The 20,992-nt window shown below is 38.1% G+C and overlaps 4 protein-coding genes across 5 annotated transcripts in view; 2 read left to right on the forward strand and 2 right to left on the reverse strand.

The window, feature by feature from the left end:
- The window catches only part of Vdup1 (arrestin family protein Vdup1), a 7,308-nt gene extending 1,195 nt beyond the window's left edge, over positions 1 to 6,113 (forward strand). The window contains exons 2-5 of one of the 2 annotated variants that reach the window (XM_011502201.1): positions 1,378 to 1,502; positions 1,570 to 1,787; positions 4,624 to 4,992; positions 5,458 to 6,113. In XM_011502201.1, coding sequence (XP_011500503.1) covers positions 1,378 to 1,502; positions 1,570 to 1,787; positions 4,624 to 4,992; positions 5,458 to 5,649 — 904 coding nt within the window. In that variant the 3' untranslated portion in view covers positions 5,650 to 6,113. Of the gene's footprint in view, positions 1 to 1,377; positions 1,503 to 1,566; positions 1,788 to 4,623; positions 5,118 to 5,457 lie in introns of those variants that run through there. The other variant, XM_011502200.1, reaches the window with a different exon arrangement.
- A 509-nt stretch (positions 6,114 to 6,622) lies between these two features.
- On the reverse strand, positions 6,623 to 8,652 carry LOC105364306 (UPF0235 protein C15orf40 homolog). Its single transcript, XM_011502203.1, has 3 exons — positions 8,346 to 8,652; positions 7,196 to 7,277; positions 6,623 to 6,923 (listed from the first exon to the last, which is right to left on the reverse strand). The coding sequence occupies exons 1-3, from the start codon at positions 8,442 to 8,444 to the stop codon at positions 6,775 to 6,777; spliced, it is 330 nt and encodes a 109-aa protein (XP_011500505.1). The 5' UTR covers positions 8,445 to 8,652; the 3' UTR covers positions 6,623 to 6,774.
- LOC105364305 (coiled-coil domain-containing protein 124) lies at positions 8,171 to 11,296 on the forward strand. Its single transcript, XM_011502202.1, has 4 exons — positions 8,171 to 8,326; positions 9,378 to 9,545; positions 9,961 to 10,220; positions 10,767 to 11,296. Exons 2-4 carry the CDS (start codon positions 9,381 to 9,383, stop codon positions 10,960 to 10,962), a joined length of 621 nt encoding a protein of 206 aa, XP_011500504.1. The 5' UTR covers positions 8,171 to 8,326; positions 9,378 to 9,380; the 3' UTR covers positions 10,963 to 11,296.
- A 22-nt stretch (positions 11,297 to 11,318) lies between these two features.
- Positions 11,319 to 19,548, reverse strand: LOC105364398 (uncharacterized). Its single transcript, XM_011502311.1, has 5 exons — positions 18,366 to 19,548; positions 17,900 to 18,192; positions 17,210 to 17,647; positions 13,773 to 14,157; positions 11,319 to 11,521 (listed from the first exon to the last, which is right to left on the reverse strand). The coding sequence occupies exons 1-5, from the start codon at positions 19,470 to 19,472 to the stop codon at positions 11,396 to 11,398; spliced, it is 2,349 nt and encodes a 782-aa protein (XP_011500613.1). The 5' UTR covers positions 19,473 to 19,548; the 3' UTR covers positions 11,319 to 11,395.
- Positions 19,549 to 20,992: the final 1,444 nt, after the last annotated feature.

The following is a 20,992-nucleotide window of genomic DNA, read 5'->3' on the forward strand; positions in this document are numbered from 1 at the left end:
GAGAGAGAGAGAGAGAGAGAGTGAGAGATTGAGAGAGAGAGAGTGAGAGAGCTTCAAAAAACAAAAAGAGAGATAGAGAGTGCGCGCGCGAGAGACGCATTTCACCATAGGGAAGGAGAGGGGTGGGAGGACTCGCGAGAAACCGACACTCGCGTACGTGTTAACACACACGCACGCGCGCGCCCTACGTTCCCTACATCTTAGCACGACTCCAAGTGCTCCGCTCCGGACTTTAATACTTCCGCGCGCTTCTCCTCCTCCATTATTGTTTTTCATAATTTTGCCTTTTGCTTTTTGTTCTTTCTTGTTTTTGTTTTTTGCTGGCAGCGCGATCTATAATTTGTCCTTCCGTTTTCCTACTGTGGAAATTCTTGCGCGCACGTACGCGGACAGCTACTAGCGCCATGTATATCATTACACTAGTATTCTCCGGGGCACTTAATAGTCTGCATAATTATGTTAATGCATTCGTACATCCCATTTAATTTTGAATTATACGTAATATATTTACGAGGCCTTCCGAAGCTATTTATGGGTAGGCAGGAGATTTGTACATTACGTTTGCAATACACGTACGTATCGTATACCTGAGCATGCGCTCATGAACAATACAATCAGTGCTTGTTGTTTTTTTTTTTTTTTTTTTTTTTTTTTTTTTTTAATCTATTATCTGCGCTATTGTGATAACTCCGAACGAAAGTCTGATCATTTATATTTACGCCCATCATTCCATAGTTTGTAGATTGAAAATGTTTGACCCGATATAATAAAGTACAAATATCCCCGTCGGTTTGACTTTATTAATGTTTCATATGACTAGTTAATAACGCAACTTAATGCGATGCTCCGACCACAATGAGGCAAATTTATTGCATCTTCTTAAGCGCTCTTGGCAATCTCATATTCTCGCGATACCCTACTCGTTTCACTATTATTGTACATTTTTAAGAGGCTACGAGGAAATAATATTATTGTTCGTATTATTATAATGGTTAATAACGACTGTCCTGATGGCATTTCACAATGCAGTAATGCGGCACCATCGACTTCGCTGACATTCTAATCAACTCGAGGATTTTAATCTACGGAAACTAGTTTGGCTTTATTGCCGAAAACTGATGCGGCGCGATAAGATAAGATAAATAAGACGCGAGAGTGTACTTCGGAAGGCTCGCGTAATTTTGTCCTCGCGCGAAGCCTTGGCGCGTCAAGGTGCTCTCGGATTAATGACAAGTCAAGAGGAACGGAACGACGCGAGCCAAATAAACGACAGCGAAGACAAATAACGAGTTTAACGAGGCTTAACCCCTTATACGCCCTACTCCCCTCCCCGAAAACGCCGTAACTCTCAATCTCGCTATGTTTCTCTCACAAAAGCGTCTCGGGGCTGCACTTCCATGTGGTCGGCGAGGGCGTCGTACGGGTGCGCAGCCAGAGGGCCGAGCGGGTCTACGACAAGGAGAATTACATCGACTTTCGGATGAGGTTACTCGGCGAGCCAGGTAAGTTAATCGATAAGTAATGGGTCCCGAGTCGCCAGACATTATCCTACCGTTGTCCACTAAGCAGGGGATGGACCATCGCTCTTGTCGCCCGGCATCCACAGCTTCCCCTTCAAGCTTGGCCTGCCTCTGGGACTACCGTCCACCTTCCTGGGTAAGCACGGCTGGGTGCAGTATTACTGTAAGGCCGCGCTTAGGGAGCCCGGGGGCCTCGTTCACAAGAACCAGCAGGTCTTCATCGTGATGAACCCGATCGATCTTAACCTCGAGCCTCCAATTCTGGCGGTAAGTCGAATACGCTCGGTTACTACACGAAAGTGCCGTGGTCGGCTTTTCGCGATGAGTCGAAAAACCGCTGTTGTACTTAGCTCTTGAATGGTTGGTTTGATTAAGCTGATGGTGGGATGGGATAGGTTTGGTGGGGTAGGATGGGTGGGGTAGGATAGGTGGGGTAGGATTGGTGGGGTCCCCCCATTTGCTTTGGAGCCACGTGTCTTCTTCGCTACCACGACCGTACATGACCAATAATTGGCGCGATTTAGTAGCGGCCCATTTCCGTGTGAAAAATTTCATTAAATCCAATTTGACTGCAGGCGGGGGGTCATTATCCGTGCAAGATCGCAAATGGATTTGTATAGAGGGCGGGGCTGCAGGTCGAGAGGTCAACGCGTCACGTCGACGAACGTTAGGTAATACCTGACTTGCCTCCCGCATCCTTTTCCATTGTGCGGCTAATTATCGTACGAGATCTTCCGTTGGCCCGGAGCCCTTTCCAAGTAATTCGTCGTCGTTGCCGGGCCACAGTCCCGTTTTCCAATTGCTCGGGAGATTGCCAATGGCGTGGGGATGGAGGAGTACCGAACAGAAATTGGACTCTAGCCTTCCTGCTAGTCGGATTACACCTCGAAAATTTGCAGTACCTGGACGGGATGCAGCTGATTCGGAATAACAATATATATTGATAGGGGCATAAAGTTTCTCGGGTGTCAATGTTACAATTATATCGATCTGGACTTTGCCGGTATCATCTACTCGGTGATAATTCAAGGAAATTGAGACCCCAGTCCTTAGTTACATCTCCATTCCAATGTCGATTGTAATTTCATATGACTCATTGCAATAAGACAGATGCACATATTGTCTGTATTCGTAAACATTAAATGATTGTTTAATAATAATGTGATATTCTCACGCTCAGTAAATAATACAAATAGTATTATTAACGTTATGCCTGTTCTAATGAAATATTATTATTTATTCGATGCTCGTCGCTAAGATTATCGATCGTATGATTTATAAAGTAAGTGCGTGTAAACAATTTGTAGATATTAATGATATTTACATTGTTTTTTTTCTTCTAATATTATAATTCGTTGGTTTTTAAATGTTCACTTTTCGCTCCACTCGCTCGCGCGTATATATTCGACATATCTGGTAAAACACATACGCGAGCCATATGTCGTACATGCTACTCGCGTAAATACATTCATAATGTATTTACTCAGAAAGCGTAACGAATGTTTTCCCACCTTCTTACACATTATTATTAAATACGTAGTGTTGGTGCCATTGCTACTCACAACAAATCATAAAACTTTCTAATTAATTCAGTTCCACATAAATAAAAGTCTAACAATTCGACGATATAACACTACCACCACGAGATCAATTAAATACGACAAAGCAGCTGAATACTAAAAACGAAAGAGAAAAAAGAAAAGAAAAGAAAAAAATGGAAGAAAAAACCAAAAAAAAATTAATTTTTAATGAAAACATTACATCGCGAGTCATGTATGTGAAGGGATTTATATACGATTTCATAAAAATGCCGATATAATATATTATTTGTAATTCGTAATATCGAAAGTATCCATGATGGTCGAACAGTTGTTCAGCTCAAGAAACTTGAACAATGCCTTATAAGAAAAGCCACAACCGATTCCTTAGAGATGGAGCCTTTTGACTCTCCCATGAGAATATTTTCTATATGCCTTGAGCCACGTATACGCACAATTTGTAAATTCCCGATGATGAATTGATATGAGCTTGGAGAACCGAATAAAGAAGCCTCGTATACGTAAGAGCAAGTATTACATAACTATTAACGCCTACGCATTAACTATTGGCTCTAATCTGAATAATTAATATGCAACATAGTATGCAAGTCCTACGTATATTAGAATTGCCGAGATGACTTAAAATTATTCAATTCCATTAAAATCTTAGAATGTAGTTGTGGCCGCGCGTTATTATTATTTCGAGTTTGACTTCTTGAGCGCTAAAGCTAATTATGCACGCGTGCACTTGAAAAGATGAGTATTTTTTACAAAATATTGTTTGTAATTATTTCGAGCTCGAGTAATGTGTAGGGATGCCGCATGGTAAGCCATGGCGGCAGATATTTCATTAAAAGACATCATCAAAAAAATTTCAAAATTTATATTAAATTCGCTAATTATATAAATATCACATTCCGAGATTGTGCAATAATTAATTTGAACAAAAGTATATTTAAATGTTGAGCAAAGAATCTTTCGCGTCTAAACATAAGTGCAAACGCGGCAAACGTTCTCCTTCAGTATGCAAGACTCTCCTTAATATTTTATTTATTTATTTATGCTTTCAAATGTCAAAATGCCACGTACGTACTACAGATACATAATAAATATAAAAAAAGTAAGTACAATTGAGATGTACTCATGTATTTTTATATTAAATGTAATATTGTGCGATAAACTTGATTAAAAGTGAATATTTATTACATGTGAGCGAGCATAAAAGCCAAACGCAATCTTATCGTCTGCTGAATAATTTGTAATGCTATCGTTATATTATATATATATATATATGTATATATATATATATATAGAGAGAGAGAGAGAGAGAGAGAGAGAGACGAGTTAATTGACATTTTCTGTGTAATACGCGCGGTATTTTGACTTGGGAGAGTTAATTACTGGGAATAATACTGATGGAAATGTGGGAATCGGAGGTGGCGGTATGTAAGGTATGAGAGCCACTTCTCGCTCTATAATCGCGCGATTAGACAGAGACGGCGAAAAGCCATACGGATGGATACAGCGCGAAGATGAAATCGCTGAGAGTATTATCGCTTGTGCAGCAACCGGCGCGCCTGGAGGTGGAGCAGCATGTGGGCGTGTCGTGTGTCTCGGGCGGCCCGGTTTTCTGCCGGGTGAGCCTCGACCGGGGCGGCTACGTGCCCGGTGAGAGCATCGGCATCTCGGCGACGGTGAGCAACCGGAGTAAGGTGACGATGAAATCGACCAAGGCCTCTCTCACGGAGACGATACAGTACATGTGTCGCGGCAAGGTACTCGCCAGCGAGACTCGCGAGCTCGCGAGCGTCTCCAGGGGCAAGATCCGACCCGGCGAGGGCGAAGAGTGGCTCAACGAGCAGATGTACGTCCCACCGCTACCCCCGACCAACCTCCGTGGATGCCACCTCATCAATGTCCTTTACCATGTCTACGTGAGTACTCGGTCTTATTGGTGCGCCTTCCCTGCCGACGCCGTCAGCCCCGTCCTCTTCGATCGCCTTATATCACCGTTTTTACATTAGTGATCCTTACCTCACTCTCGGCGGACTTTTTGCTCGATCACGATGTCAAATCACGATCGCTTAATCGTCCTTACACAAGAGAACCGCGTTTAGGAGAAATTACCGAGCGCTGCTTGGATAATGCTGATTATACATAATCACTTATTTGATCGGCTTACCTCGAGATTATACGTGATGTATATCCGCGTCTTTTTTTTTTTTTTTTTGAAGAGATCTCGACATTGTTCTTCGTGCATCATCGGTATGTCCTCTCTGCTTCTCGCGCTGGATCCGTCTTGCACTTGCAGTGCCGGGTATTAAGAGACTTTTTTTGAGACACCTTGTACTACTACTCCATTTATATAACGATAACGAACATTTTTCTAAAATTTGCAGTTTATCATTACTCCGAAGAGCCTCGATAAGGAGATCAAGCTCCAGATTCCGATCGTCCTGGCGACGTATCCGCTGAGGCAGGAGGGGGCGCCAGTTGGCACGGCACCATCAAAGCGGGGCGCCCACTACCCGTCGACCCTGCCGATCTTCCGGCCCTGGCTCGACGATAAGGCCTTCGACGTCGAGGATTGAGTTGTCGCGACGCCTCAAGTTAGCAACTTGACGACCGCTGGCTAATTAACAACGCTGGGCTAATTGAATGTCGCGGTAGTGGTCGATGAATGTTCGATGGCCGAGGCGCGTTCGCTTTGACATTATTGTCTCTTTGTCGTAATTCGAGGCTGGACGAAAAATAATGCCGGAGCCTTGCAATTATTAAGTTTTAAAATTTAATGTAGCGACGGGGTCGTTTAAGAGCTCGAATGACGTTTTCGATTATTTTAATGACGCCATTTAAGCATGCAATAACATTGTGCAATGTGAGTAGCGGAGATTTATGCATTTTTGCGGCTGTCTGCTATTTGTAAGAATTTAACTGCAGCCGATGACGACGTTAACTGCCAAATGCAAACAATTCAATTATCGAACATATAGAGTCGTTATATAGATTTAATAAGGCAACATTAAATACCATTAATAATGATTAAGCTGCGCCAATATCTATCTCTACGGCATGTATATAGATATAAGAAGTAGTATATACAAGTACTTTAGATTTTAAGTAACGAAGCATTAAATTGTTTCATTATAGCATTATTTTGCAATGATGCAATTTTCTAATTGAAATTGTACATAAAATGTACCGTCGCCTTATAAAGATAATGCCATAAAGAGCGACGGTTCATGCGAAGTAAATGAAAATATTATATCATTTTAATGCGTGCCGCTAAGTTCTACAAATTCTACACATAGTATGACTAATTGTGTACCAGAAAATATCGTAACTTTATTGTGATATAATAATAATAATAATAATAATAATAATAATAATAATAAATAAACAATGAATAATAAATAATAAATAATCAATAATCAATAATCGATAATCAATAATCAATAATCAATAATCAATAATCAATAATCAATAATCAATAATAATAACAAAGTGAAAATTATATGAGAATAATATGTGTGTAAGATATTCGGCGATTGTTATTAATTCATGCGCGGGTCTTAATTATCCGCCGCTTCAGCCTTCAATTTATTCGTTACCTCTTCCACGTTACTGCCAGTCACGATAATGATTTTTTGACGACTTCTCGAACCCTGTGGACGGACGACGTTAATATTTAAGTAGCCTACATTTTAACTCAATTATTAACAAAATACTTGGCTCACCTTGTCTAAGCTGATGTCGGACTTTCTAACATTCAGTACGCTTGCCAAATATTTCACGAGTTCCGCATTAGCCTCTCCTTCCTGCGGTGGTGCGGAAATTGCAATACTTACGGCCTCTTCCGAAAAATCTTGATGGGAACGATGTTGCGCCATCATGTAAAACATTAGAAATTATTACATTTACTGTTTATATGCAAGTACAGACTTAATAATTCCCATGCTGTTACATACAATTTCAAGTTTCCATTGCCTTCTCTCTCTCTCTCTCTCTCTCTCTCTCTCTCTCTATATATATATATATATATATATCGCAAATTGTTTTATCTCAAGAGATAGAGTTCGCGCTACAGGCTAAGGACGTGAAACTTTGAAATATCAAGCTTATCGATGACATATTTACCTGTTATGTTATTTTGCTTAGCTCCCGGCTTTGCCTGGATTTTTATAACGACATTGCCACTTTTATCAGACCCAACTGGACTCTAAAATTTAAAAAACATTCTTTTCTTGTCATCGTGCGATTCAATACCAGCAAAGTACTCGAACAACATCGTGAAAATACTTTATAATTAATTGTCTTCTTAAAATTCTTATTGTTCATCCAGAAACAATTGTTATTTATGTAGGAAAAAAACAATTTAACAAGCCACTTATGAACATTAAAATCAATATTAAAAATTATTATTTATATCCTTATGATTTTACGAGCAAAAGTAAAATCGAAAAATATTCATTAGAAAATTACAAATTATCCAACCTTCTTCTTACAAATTTCAGAATTAGTTTATAATAATAACCCCATTTTCATCAATTAATAACCAATATGGGGATTCGTATCGCGTTGCACTGCCAAGCGTAAACCCTTCTTCTCCACCTTCTCCTCCTCGTCCTTCTCAACATTGTGTACTCGGGCGAAGCCTTACGAGTCTACGCCTACCGCGAGCCCACGAAAACCGTGTCCCAGTCGCATCTCTCCCGCCCGTCGACAGCATCCCGGCGATGCAGACTCAGTGCCGTACTCGCGAGATGACGCCACCGTCATACCGACGATTTTACCGGTGGGGAACACACGGAAACAGCTCCTCCACGAGAGGAGGGGAGACTTAACACGAACGTGGTGTTATTACGCTGGGATTATAACGCGTGTCGCGAGATAGAGAGGCGCATGCTCATCGACTCGATTCTCGAATCGACTCCGTTTCTCTCTGCCCAACAAAAGAGAGAGAGAGAGAGAGAGAGAGAGAGAGGGAATAAGCGGAGGAGGAAACGACGGCAGCAGTAGTGCATCGCGCCGGAGACGGCGGAGGAGACAGAGGAGGAAGTGGAAGAGGAAGAAGAAGAGGAAGAAGGGGGTGGCGGGGGGAGGAGAAGGAGGAGGACGACAACCACGGATCGGAGCTCGTCCAGTGTCGCGTGCGCGGTCGCCTCTCGAAAATGTCGGAGCACGAACTTGACAGGTGATCGTGTCGACGCCGGTCATTCCCATCCATCCCGTCGTCACCACCACCACCGCCAGTCATATTAACAAGCGGTAAGCCAGCGCGACTTACCTCCGTCCTCTTCGGCTGGATCACTCCAGCCGCTCCGGTCTTGCCTCCCTTCTTCCCTCCCTTGCTCGACATCGTCCTCGCCAGAACAGCCCGAAGCATCCACGCGGCCGTTCAATGCACGGACACCTACCTCTGGAGCTGATCGACCCTCCGTCCCTCCAAACTATAACCTCTTTCATTCTCAGGCGCGCGCGCGCAAACACACCGAACGTGAAGAAGGAAGCGGTGTCCGAAGTGCGCATGCGGGCTCTCGCTCTCGTCCAACTTGCCAATCCCGTGCCCTTACCCAAGTCCTCGGCGGCGCTCCCTTTCAAATCGTATTCGCTCCTTCGCCATGGGGCAACGAACAACGGTTTCGACGTGCTCGTTCACCGCGAATTCCTATCGATCGTTTAACCTCGCGGCACTGTCGACCCATTATGACCATCCTTTGTCTACCTCGGCAGTTCGCCGGTATATATCCTTGACTCTGACAATATCGCGCTATCATTTTATTATTATTTTTTTTTTTTTTAAACTATCGGCTAACCTTTCTTGCTCGCCGAATCTATCCCCCCATGTCCCTCGAGTCTATCGTTAGCGAGAGAGTGAGAGAATTGCTTTATTTAAACTTCGAATGCGAATAATATGTTAGGCGCAAGTGCGAGGGGTACGAAAACTGGCCTTGCGCCAACATTTATGTAATTAATATCAAGAGAAATTAGCCAAACGCGTCACCGTTTAGCGATATACACTGATGTAAACATAAATAAGTAAGTGTAGGTGACAATGGGATGATCGTTGAGATGTGAAAAAACTTTTTATACCGGTGGCACGATGCGCATACTAATGAATTATGACCAAGATGGCATAAAGTAGGCAAATGCGCGCGAGTAAAGCCAATAGCGTCGCGCCTCGATTAACAAACAAATAGCTAATAATCGATGATTAAAAAAGGAATATGTTTATTGCTTATGATTATAAGTTAACGTTCCCTAAGTGGCTGCTGACTTGCGCGCGTAAACGTCATTAATCATTTGTTCTGTTTGGCAGTTGATGAAAATGCCGAAGAAGTTCGTGGGTGAAAATAGCAAGGCGATGGCCGCTAAGGCGCGGAAGGCCGCGGCCAAGGAGGCCGAGACGTCGCGCAAGGCTCAAGAAGCCGAGGATAAAGCTTGGCAGGACGACGACAAGCAGCTACAAAAGAAGAAATTGAAGCAGGTACGTGAAAGATCTACTCGCGCTTTAGCACTCAACGTTACTATTATCAGTATCATAATCATTATTATTATTATTATTATTAACGAAAAATAAACAAATAAATGAACATTTAAAAAAAATCTGATTAACGCGTTTTTTTTTTTTTTTTTGTTTTTATTATAAATGGCAATTAATAAGGGCGAGTCTTATAGTGAATTTCTAGAGAAAATGAAATAAATGTGCGTGGTAACGGTAATTTTGTGACGATATTGTGTCACCGAGTCAACGGATAGATTATCGTATCGATAAAATTACTCTCAACACTACTGTAAGAAAAAAAAAACATAATTAATTTTGGTCGAACGATATTAGCGTTGAGGGTTACAGTATTTTGTTATTAAGCGAACTGAAAATTATTATCGATGGTAAATTGTAGGAAGAGTTGGAGAAGAAACGAATTCAGCAATTACAGAAGAAAGAGGAAGCAAAGGCCCTTCTCGAGAAGGAAATGTCATCGATAAAAGTCGGCGGAAGATCAGCGACAACAAAAGTAACGCGCGCTGAAATTATAGAGAAACGCAATCAAGTTACCACGAAGAAGAAGTTGGAAGAGAAACCCTTAGAAGAAAATTTGAATAGAATAGTATTGGAAGGTGAAACAGCTCATGGAATCGACGAAGCTTTAGCTATTTTAAGGTATCAAGAGCCATTTGTTTAATTTACAATTAACAATTTTTTATAATTTTACAAAGCCGGGTTTTTAATCACGTTATATTATCACACCTGTGATAATATAAAAGTATTGTAATTACAATTGAAACGAGGAATATACACAACACACGCGCATTAAACTACAGCCGTTTTTATTGTAAATTTATAAAATTTATTTAAACATTTTAATAATAGTGCGTAACAAATTTGTTATAATATGTACAAGATGTAATTAACATATTTCTTCAGTCAATTAATGACTATGCGCTTACCTTAATTACACAGCTATTTAATTTTGTTATTTTTATTATTAGACTGTAAATAGCGTGGCAATGAGCAATTTATTTAAATAAAACGTTTAAATTAATGTATTATTAAAAAAATAATTATTGACTGGTTAGTTTGAACATTAACTAAGTATAATACTAATGTTTCTAGCGGCTTAATCGATTGTTGATACATTGACAAATGCATATAAATTATTAGACTTATAATTTTCCATATTTATGTTAATCTGGATTGTGCTTTCAGCGTGAAAGATCCGGAAATCGATCGCCATCCAGAACGTAGAATGAAAGTTGCTTATCTAGGCTTCGAGGAGCGAATGATGCCAATCCTGAAGGATCAAAATCCCACGCTGCGTCTCAGCCAATTGAAACAACTCCTTAGGAAAGAATGGATGAAATCCACGGAGAATCCGCTTAATCAAAGAATTCATAGCAGCTAATAATAATAATAGGACAATCATTTTGCATAATTATGGGACTTATTTTGTGAAACGCGCGCTTTTCAATCACAAACGATGTTCAAACACAATTCTAATTATAAATGAATAATTTATAATGCTTTGATGACGTAGAATACATGTCGAGTATAATAATGTTATGTATAAAATCACATCTTTGGTACAACTTGCATGCATTTAACGATTAATCACCCTAATGTCTTCAAAGTGAGAGTCCTACTCTCGTGTCGTAGACGGTGACAAGATGAAAACTTGTGCGATTGCTTATTTTGGCACGATCTCTCTCTCTCTCTCTCTCTCTCTCTCTCTCTCTCTCTCTCTCACTCTCTCTATCTCTCTCGTTGAAGGGGAGCCAGTACGAGACAGATTGCTGATTTCCAGTTATTGCGCATGGAGCGAAATATTCAAACAATGTTCACCATTTCTTGTTTTTCCATAAGTCGATGAAGCAATGAATCATGTGATTTAATTGCTCCGGGCAATCGGTCATCGGCATGTGACCTGCAGTCGGGATTGCTTCCAAAAAAGCTTTAATCATCGTCTGAAATAGAAAACATAACTTTAGCTACTTTAATTTTTTTTTTACCTTTCATCGTACAATCTTCTTATTGTAAGAAGTATTGAATAAATAAATATTCATCCTCTAGCAGGATTTTAATGCATGGCTGTCGTGCTAATAGTTACAACAATAATCTTTATCGTCTTTATTTATTAAAAGCTTAAATTTAAATTATATCACAATGAATGTTTATATTATTTGTTGAATTCAGACACATTTACGTTCTATATATATGTACCATTCAACAATTATGTATGCTATATAAATACTAAGCCACACATATTGATTACAATTATTGAATGCAATTTATTGAAACCAATTTAATCTAAAAAAAAGGTAAATACTAAAACTAGTACAAGATGTTTAATCAATATATACATTATGCGAATGAAATGAAGAAATATTTATCAGCTCATCATCAATGATGGCGTTTGATAAAAAATAGTCTGATATATTTTTCCACAAGTTAAGCAAAATTATCTAATAAATATAAAAGTTCGACGTCGTCAAGTTTAGATTATCCAATGTAAACAGGTGGACAGATAGCTTTTCATTGATAATGTTAAATTATTTATAAGTATACTTCATTTGGAAATACTAACGATAACGATAAAAATAATAAGAATTCTTTCAACTAATAATTACTATTTTTACCAAATTCTTTTACATTCCTAACAAGAAATACCGTGTAACGACAGCTATCTTAAAGCCATAGAATTGCAAACAACTAAGTGACAGAAAATAAATTCATAATTAAGATGATAATTATAATTTTTATAGTAACACGAGAAACATGACTAACTATTACGGAAAAAATATAAAAATTTTTAATGGATGTTTCATAAATCCTTTCGATGCTTTGTCATTTCAAACTTAATTAGTAAAAAAAAACTCAGTCAAATCACACGTTAGCATATTAAGCAATAATATTCGTTAAACCGGAACACATATTAAACAAATACAAATATGAAGTAAAAACAACTGGCAATCATACCGCGTGGATAATGCGCTCTCAGAGTGTCATGAAGACAATTAACGCGTTATTAAAATTTCGAATTTTTAAAATTATTTAAACAAATAATTTTTTTCATGCTATTACAATTACACAAAACAAGTTTGTCGTGTTCAAACTTCATTTTAAGATCCCTTTAAAGGTTACAACACTGTGACTAATTTAAAGTTCTCGCCACATGAAACACGATAATAATAATTGCCATTTAATAATAAGTTATCTAAATTTTATTTTTAAATGTACTTCTGTACATAAGTAACATTCTTCATTTATAAGACTGATAAAATAAAAACATAATGTTTTTCTAATACATTTCTATTTGACAGATAAAACTTAATATTCACACGAATATTATAAAATAAATGCATAATTTTCATGTCCTTAATCTTCTTGATGAATTGATTTGACTTTGTAACAAATACAGCTAGCATTTTTGATAAAGATTCTTGAAATAAATAAATAAATAAACGGCAAAGTAAATTATTTAATTATAGGTATAATATAATTAATTATAATTCACGGTAGTTTCTACTATAGCAGTTAAATAATTAAACATTGTACAGCTATTTGATTATACTTAAAATAAAGTTTAATCAAACAGCAAAATCATTTGCACAATATAATATTTAATTTAATTTAATGTTCAATATTGTTCATTCTTTCATATTCTTCTAATATGAAATAAATCAAAGATAAAAATATAAAAAATCTCAATACTAATTTTTTCCATAGCGTAAGTCACTTATTTTCAACTGGTAGTTAAATTTCTTTTTTTCTTCTTTCTATTTAATAATATTTATTTAATAAAATATCAAATTTTCAAAAGCCTTCTTGACATGTCTTTTGTGTGACCTCATAAAAGAATACGATTTTCGTTTTGTTTCTTTTGTTTCCGAAGGAAGTGTCAGGCGTTGTTTAAGTTTAATTTAACGCTTGTATTAAACTATTTGTTATCATTAACAAGTAAGCGCCTCTCACTTAGTCACCGATAAGCAGCTTATCGACAATAATCAACAATGAAATTGAAATCTAATCTTATTCGCGTTCAATTGACTTTAAAATGTAAAACGAAGTTTTTCAAAGTGTTTTCCCACGGAAGATGGAAAATTCATGCTCAGTAGCGCAACTAAGAAGCGTTCGAAAGCAGCAAATCGATTCCGTAGTGTGACGACATCGGGCTCAAGTTTGAGTTGAACAATGCGCCGGGAAAATCAAACTCACCCGCTCCATCTGGCACTCCTGCACGAGCGAGACCTTATCGTCCCTGAGCCCGTGCACAAGGAGCGAGGGCGTGCTGATCCTCCGGTGGTATACGTAGTCGCCCTCGGGCCACGACATGCCCTTTTGGACGTGGCGCATGTGGGAGGGCCACTGCTCGTCTAGCAGCTCCGAGCCGCAGTAAGGATGCTGCCGACCCCTAGCCGAGTAGAGAATCGTCCGCTGCATACCGCAAACGAGGAATGGCGCGAGACTCGCCCTCAGGCAGCAGTGTCCGGGGCCCTCCGTGAGGGGGGGCGCTAGGGGCGTCGGACCTCCCCCCGATATGAGAACCAGCTGATGGACGCTGCTCGTGTACTTGCAAGCCAGCGCCGTCGCAAAACTGCACCTGCGCACATTCAACACTCTCAATGTCAAGGTCCGCTCCCTCGATCCAAATCGATGATTTTTCATGGACGTTTAATGAACGGCATGAATGTTTAATAAAATAAACGTTTAATAAAACGGCATGAAAAAAATTCAATAACGGCAGCCCTTACACGGCTCAGCATTGGCGCCTCTTACATTTACAGCCCGAGCTTCGGTATATCTTTCAAAGCATTTTCTCATTTTCCCTCCTTAATATGGAAACGGGATTATTGATTTTTCAGCGATCAAGGATCAAGACGTTTTCAAAAACAATGAGCTACTCGATTATTAATGTGCGTTATCCGTGAATGTGATTGCTATAAAAAGGCAACGTAAATTTTGCAGGTCTCGGCTGTGGTGGTTGACTTTGCATACATTAAAGTGATTGGAGTACTACTAATGAATTTGGTCGTTTGTATGATAAACGAAATGTATGAGCAAAAAATTGAGTTTCGCGTAGGTATTGTTATGCTTTCAGAAGCTTACATTTACAGTTGTCAAAATTTTTTTTTTCATTCTCTCTTTAACTTTCACGACACTTTATTATCCTTTTATTATATATAAAGACTAAATGGTGGATAATCTTAAGCAAATATATAAAATATAATACACGAAATATATAAATATTGTATTGTCTCTTATATTAAATTTAATATATCTTTTTGTCTACGCGATATATTATAAAATGTAACTTTAAACAAAAAAAAAAAAAAAAAAAAAAAAAATTTAAAAATATTTAATTAAAAAAAAATTTACAGATATTTAATTGATTAAAACTTAAAATTTTAAATGATACATATAATAATAGTGTTAACTATAATTGAACTTATTTATTGAATATTGTAATTAAAAGTCTATTAAATTAACGTTATGAGTCATCCCTGGCCATATTCAATGTAAAATAATTTAACAAATTTAATATTAATGATTTTAATTTTGAACTAAACTTAAAACTAGATCCTATATTATTTCTATTTAATCTTTTTTTCTCTGTAATTAACTAGCACTAATTATTACAGGCGGCAATATTTAATAAATATTTAAACAATTCAATGTCGAAAGTAGTAGATCTGCTTAAACAAAATTTAAATTTACGACTATTGCCTAATGTAAGATATTGTTTATAACAATTTTAGAAAAACTTACTTGTAAATGTAGAATATATGCATTGTAATTACAATAACATTTTAATTAAAAATTACGGATTATTATGATAAAAATTTTTTTTGTTAATTATCGTAAAAGCATAATTACATAAAAAAAAACTTTTTATTACAATGAAGGTTTTAAGAATGAAATAATGCATTGCGTTCCCTAGTTAGCCAAAACAATAATTATTTCCATAGTCTCCACCAACAATATAATTATTCGTCAGAAATGGATTTTATTAATTAATTAAGCTTATATTAAAAAGCAATAATATTTTTAATAACTCAAAAATACATCTACTAATATAAATTATGTGGTGGCAAATATTTTTGATAATTAATATGTAAAAGATCGTAACCAACAAGATTTGGTTGTAAACGTTAATTCGTAATTCGTATTGTTGATTTTAACTGTATTTAATTGTATTTAATCGAAGCTTTATTAAAAAAAAATGTAATATTATTTTACACAACAACTATCATTTGGAAGTAGAAAAAATGTAGAAAAGATGAACTCAATTATAATATTCTCGCGTTGGTTGTAAAAAATGTGCAAGGAGTATTGCGATATTATCATGGAATAAATTGTCGTCGTTGGTTCTTTACTATTTCTCATTGTCTATAAATGGCTAAAGTACAAACAGCATTGGGTCTTTAAATCTTTCATAACACCGAGTGACGAAAGGTAATTAAAAGAGCGATAAATTGGGATAATTTATTTTTCAATCGGTATTTAGGCTACTTTATTGACTAACGTAAGGAATTTCTGTCACCAATGTTGAAAGCAATATTTCTACCTGTATTTATAGTTATAAACTATGATAAGGAAAATGTTTTGTAAACTAAATGATTAATTGTCAATTTGTTTATCCTTCAGAGCATATTAATACACCTATAGAACAATACAAATAATACTCATTTATCTTTCATTTATTGTTAAATTTGATATTCAAGTCTTAATTTTACGAGTTTAAATTGATTCGGGTTTTAATTTATTGATGTGAAAAAACTCTTGTAACAAGGGAAACGTAATTATTAATTTTTATTCCAACGGCTTATAGCAAATTTCGATTTTCACATCTTTCATTAAATAATACATAATATTCTTCGAAAGTATACTAACATCACTCACGTTATATAAACAAAGTTGTCTATTTTCGTATTACTTCAATTAGTTCCAGTACTTGATCAATCCAAGAATACATTTTATATTCCTTCTTCATTAAATGAAATTTATTCGGTCCTAATGATTACACGTATACAAATGCATATTATACAGTATTCCCCCCCCCGGCCTCCCCCCCCCCCCCCCCGTACAATGTAGTGTTTTAATTCAATTAATTATCTAAGAAAGAGAAAGCACAATAGAAAATACATTAATCGCTTGCAAATGAAAATAGGCAAAGTGTGAAATGTAAATTATTATGATATGAAAACTCCTGAAAATCATAAATGTGCCACATTTAAAAGTATACAAGCCTTTGCAGCACTGATATACCCCGTCTATTTAATGATTTTACATTGACAAACTGTAATAAACATTTTATGCTCGAGAGACGATAGCCGCGTAAGAGTATTGATAAAGCCTAAGCTCGTTAAATAACCGTTATGCAAGACGTGGACGACCTGAAAATCCATTCTCACCTTAGCAACAAATAACAAATATCACTAATAATGATAATGATGTACATAGGAGGAGGAACAGTAATTAATGCATGGTATAAGGTCTCTAAAGCGTGCGGCGGGAGGGGGGGGGGTGATAATGGCGAAAACACTCTGACCTGATATTGCGTCTGCCAAAATCCGATGATTATTGCACATCATCGTTTGCGCATGAGCATAAGCATTATATAAAGGATAACGCGTGCGCTATTGGCACCTTACCCGTAATTGTGTGCTACGAGTACGCACTTCTGGCCGGGCTTGAACGCGTAATGTAGCAACACGGCCTCGAGATCCTTGAGCAATTTGTCGAAATGATAATCCCTCGGGCGGCTCGGTGCCGAGCTCAAGCCGTGCCCGAGCAAATCCGGCGCGATGCACGGATAGCCGAGATTTGCAAAGTAACGCAGCTGGTGCTCGAAGGCCTCGGCCGATGAGCCGAATCCATGGAGGAAGACGATCATCGGCTTATAGTGGCGATTACGCAGAGTTACTTCATCGTCACACTTGGGGTGGCGCTGGCGATTTGTCTCGGGGATAGGGAAGCGTCTTCGGTAATCCTCGAGCTCGAGCGTAGCCCTCGGCGACGCTTTTGATGAGGCTTTAACGGTGCTGATGTTGCTGTTATTATCACTGGTATTGCTGCTTTTGCTGCTGCTGCTATTGCTGGTAGTAGTCGTGGTGGTGGTGGAGGTGGTGGTGGTGGTGGTGGCGGTGGTGGAGGTGGTGGTGGTGGTGGTGTTTGTGTTAATGCTGCTGGTACTTTTACGGCTGCTCTTATAACAATTGGTCTTGCCACTTTTTTGGCAATCTGTATTCTTTGCTTTAGAAGATGCGTCATTGTTGTTGTTACTAATGGCTTTGTTCCGGGAATTGGCTAGTTTCGTGGCAATTCTTTGACGGATAACGAACATCGTCTTGTTGACTTTAGATGTTACGTTGGATGATCGTTTTTCTTCGTTCCCATTCGAAGTGCTCACGTCCCTATGGAACTCGAGCCTTAAGCCGTTGAAGGTCGATTCATCTATCAAGTCATCAAAAGGCTTTGAAGATCGTGGCGTTGGCATTGTTGGATTCGCTGTATTCTTTATTGTCACCATTTTTTCTTTAGCCGTGATTTTCGTAATTTCCGGTGATACTCGATCGACACGTTCGGATATGTCATTTGGCGGCAGTTCCGAGCCACCCGTCTTCCTTGCTTTTGCCTAAAAGTATTCATTCTTTAGTCACCTCTCTCGTCTTTAATGATAATGCATTTGTATATTGCTTTCACTGTCGACGTTAATTACACGATTAGATTTTGTGTGTGCGTGTGTGCGCGCGCGCGCTTAATGCAAAGAGTAAGAAATAAGAATAACTTAGTTTAAATCATACTTACGATTCTCGCATCGTTAGTTCTGTCGATTTCCATACCAAGATCCTCTAATGATTTGCCAATGGATGCACCACCGAGTTTCGCATCGATTATGTCAAGTAACGATTGTTCCAAATTCTGCTCTTGCTCGAGCTGTAATTCAATAGTTTCAACGCTATTGATACCCGAATCCGTGCAATCGGCATTCTCTAAAATAACATCAGCGTTCAGCCTCTGCCTGAGATGAAAATCCAAAGCATCTGGATCACTCGCTGAACCAATAAATCCCCGATTTATATAGCCATTGTTTTCTTCGTTCGAATCGAGCTGAATATGATCCTTTGTGTTAGCCTCGGTGATTTTATCTCTCACATTACTATTGTCTAAAGCAAAATTCACCTCGAAGGTCGAGGTTTCCTTTCTCGTCGCTATCATTTGCCTCCTCTTCGGATCAAAAGGATTATCAGCTTGTGCAATCGCCCGAATGGTATCGTTCAAAATCTCATCCAATAAATTACTGATGTACCTATCCAAATCCCTCACAATTTTCCTTTTCACGTATTCTTCCAGAGGCTCTGCCTTCATCACCGTCGCACATTTATCCGACGAGATCTGCGATTGATTCTCAAAGCTACCGTGATTCGCCTCATCCTTATCAGTCAAAGGAAGTTGAAGCTGGGCTAAATCGAGAACGAGACTCTTTTCCAACTCTTCGATATCCTTACCGCTTTTCTCGGCCTCGCACAGACTCGTCCTGATCCTCTGAATCTCCTGAGATATGAGTTTCTCCTCGTAGCTGCTCAATCTATTGCTGTTGGTCGATTGCCTGAAGGAACATCGACAGTTTCCAGACGGATGTGGTCTCTTGGCCCAACGTAAATAAAAATTATCATTAAGCGACTCTGTTCTATTGTTCAACGGCTGAAACTCGTAAAAGCGTCCACTCTTCAGCTCGGGACGTAAAACTCGCAATACGCGACGAGGTCCGACATTGAAAAAATCGCAATCAGGTAGCTCGACCGGCTCCGGATTCACCTGGTTGCGGTTACGCTTAAGGTACTCCAACATCTTTGAGCACCAGACTTGATTTTGTGATTCCGCGGATGGTATCGACTCAGCCTCCACCGACATCGTCGTTTCTCTATTGCCCTCGGTAACTGACACTTTGTTTTTTCATGAAGAATGTATCGCGCCAGTGAATTCTGTAACTTTCGTTTATATTATTTAAGATATTTCAACATAATAATTCAAGCAGTAATTAGTAACCTTATTTTCATTTATTTTCTAAAACTCCAATTTTCAAAAACATTAAATAATAGCACTTATACACACACACACACATATATATATATATATATATATATATATATATATAGATTTATTAATAAATGTAGGCAAGTAACAAATAAACGCTTTTTTCATACTAATGGCTGAAATTATTAAATTTTATTATTTTATTATTAAAATTTACCGCATCCTAAATTGTATATTATCATTCGATTTATGTATATTTTCATCTTATTTTACATTTTACATTTTACAGCTTACGGATGGTCTATTTAAATTTTTACTTTTAATAAAGTGAATGTTGCCGCTATATATCGCATACGTACTAATATTTGTTAGAAAAATATAACGACGAAAAAGTAAAAGCATTCGTTTAATGAAAGTATTTATATTCTTAAAAATATAAAAGATTTTATAAATACTTTCACAGTCGAGTGATTTCATGTAAATCTTAAAGAGTAACGCGATTACATCAAATTCCACTATAATATTGCGGATTTTCAAACAAGTTTTCATTTGATATATGCAAGTTATTACAGTTTTATACTGAATGAGTTAGTTTAATACATTTTAAACGTTACAAATAAGCACAAGTTCCATTATTTGTACACTATTCTTGGAAACGAGAAGTCCTATTATAATAATCACAAATTACATATTCGTATATAATAAGTAGACACAAAAATTCTAATACTAATGAATTATACGTGTATTTTTCTAAGAGTGCACACATGCACGAAACGCAATAGTAAACACGACAATCTGGGTAGCTCGATGTATAGTAAATGGTTCGTGATGTTCCCAGTTTGAGCTTACAGTGTGAAAGGAAAGTCGTCCCTTGATAATTATGCAATAACAAATTTAAACGGCAGTAAGAATGTTGTTAGGATCCGCGTAAAAGGAAAAGAACTTTGCGAAAGAATCTAACGAAAACTGAAAAAGTTTTCACTAGCGCTTGTTCGCCTCAAAAACGAAGACATAAATACGAGCGATCGCGTGAGCTCCATTCGCTCATCGAGAGCGTGAGAGTAAATACACGATGGAGAGCGAGTTAGAGACAGAGAAGAGAGACAGAGAAGAGAGAGAAAGAGAGAGAGAGAGAGAGAGAGAGAGAGAGAGAGAGAGAGAGAGAGAGAAAGAGTGATGGAGCCTACGCGCGGTCGAGGGGGCAGAGACGAAAAGTTCGGTCGAGTCGTCGTCCTACAGCGTCCAAGCAAAACTGCGCAGCGATCGCGACATATCTGGCGCGAAAAACGAAAGTCGAGGATGTGCAACAGAGACACCGCGTCCCCAGATCCTACACATTAACCGTAATTGGCGTCATGGTCACGCTTCGGACACCCGATCATCGCGTCCCTCGAGGA

The sequence above is a fragment of the Ceratosolen solmsi genome, unplaced genomic scaffold (assembly GCF_000503995.2).
Source record: "Ceratosolen solmsi marchali unplaced genomic scaffold, CerSol_1.0 scaffold31, whole genome shotgun sequence".
In the NCBI taxonomy this organism is placed as follows: domain Eukaryota; kingdom Metazoa; phylum Arthropoda; class Insecta; order Hymenoptera; family Agaonidae; genus Ceratosolen; species Ceratosolen solmsi.

Excerpts from the sequence above, each read along its gene's own strand:
- LOC105364306 (XM_011502203.1), bottom strand. The coding sequence starts at position 8,444 with ATGCTTCGGGCTGTTCTGGCGAGGACGATGTCGAGCAAGGGAGGGAAG. Across the intron at positions 7,278-8,345 it reads TCCAGCCGAAGAGGACGGAG|AGTCCAGTTGGGTCTGATAA; the intron begins GTAAGTCGCGCT and ends TTTAAATTTTAG. Across the intron at positions 6,924-7,195 it reads TAAGCAAAATAACATAACAG|ATTTTTCGGAAGAGGCCGTA; the intron begins GTAAATATGTCA and ends GTTCCCATCAAG.
- LOC105364305 (XM_011502202.1), top strand. The coding sequence starts at position 9,381 with ATGAAAATGCCGAAGAAGTTCGTGGGTGAAAATAGCAAGGCGATGGCC. Across the intron at positions 9,546-9,960 it reads AAAAGAAGAAATTGAAGCAG|GAAGAGTTGGAGAAGAAACG; the intron begins GTACGTGAAAGA and ends GGTAAATTGTAG. Across the intron at positions 10,221-10,766 it reads GAAGCTTTAGCTATTTTAAG|CGTGAAAGATCCGGAAATCG; the intron begins GTATCAAGAGCC and ends TTGTGCTTTCAG.
- LOC105364398 (XM_011502311.1), bottom strand. The coding sequence starts at position 19,472 with ATGTCGGTGGAGGCTGAGTCGATACCATCCGCGGAATCACAAAATCAA. Across the intron at positions 18,193-18,365 it reads GAACTAACGATGCGAGAATC|GCAAAAGCAAGGAAGACGGG; the intron begins GTAAGTATGATT and ends GAATACTTTTAG. Across the intron at positions 11,522-13,772 it reads AGGAGTGCCAGATGGAGCGG|ACGATGATTAAAGCTTTTTT; the intron begins GTGAGTTTGATT and ends TTTCTATTTCAG.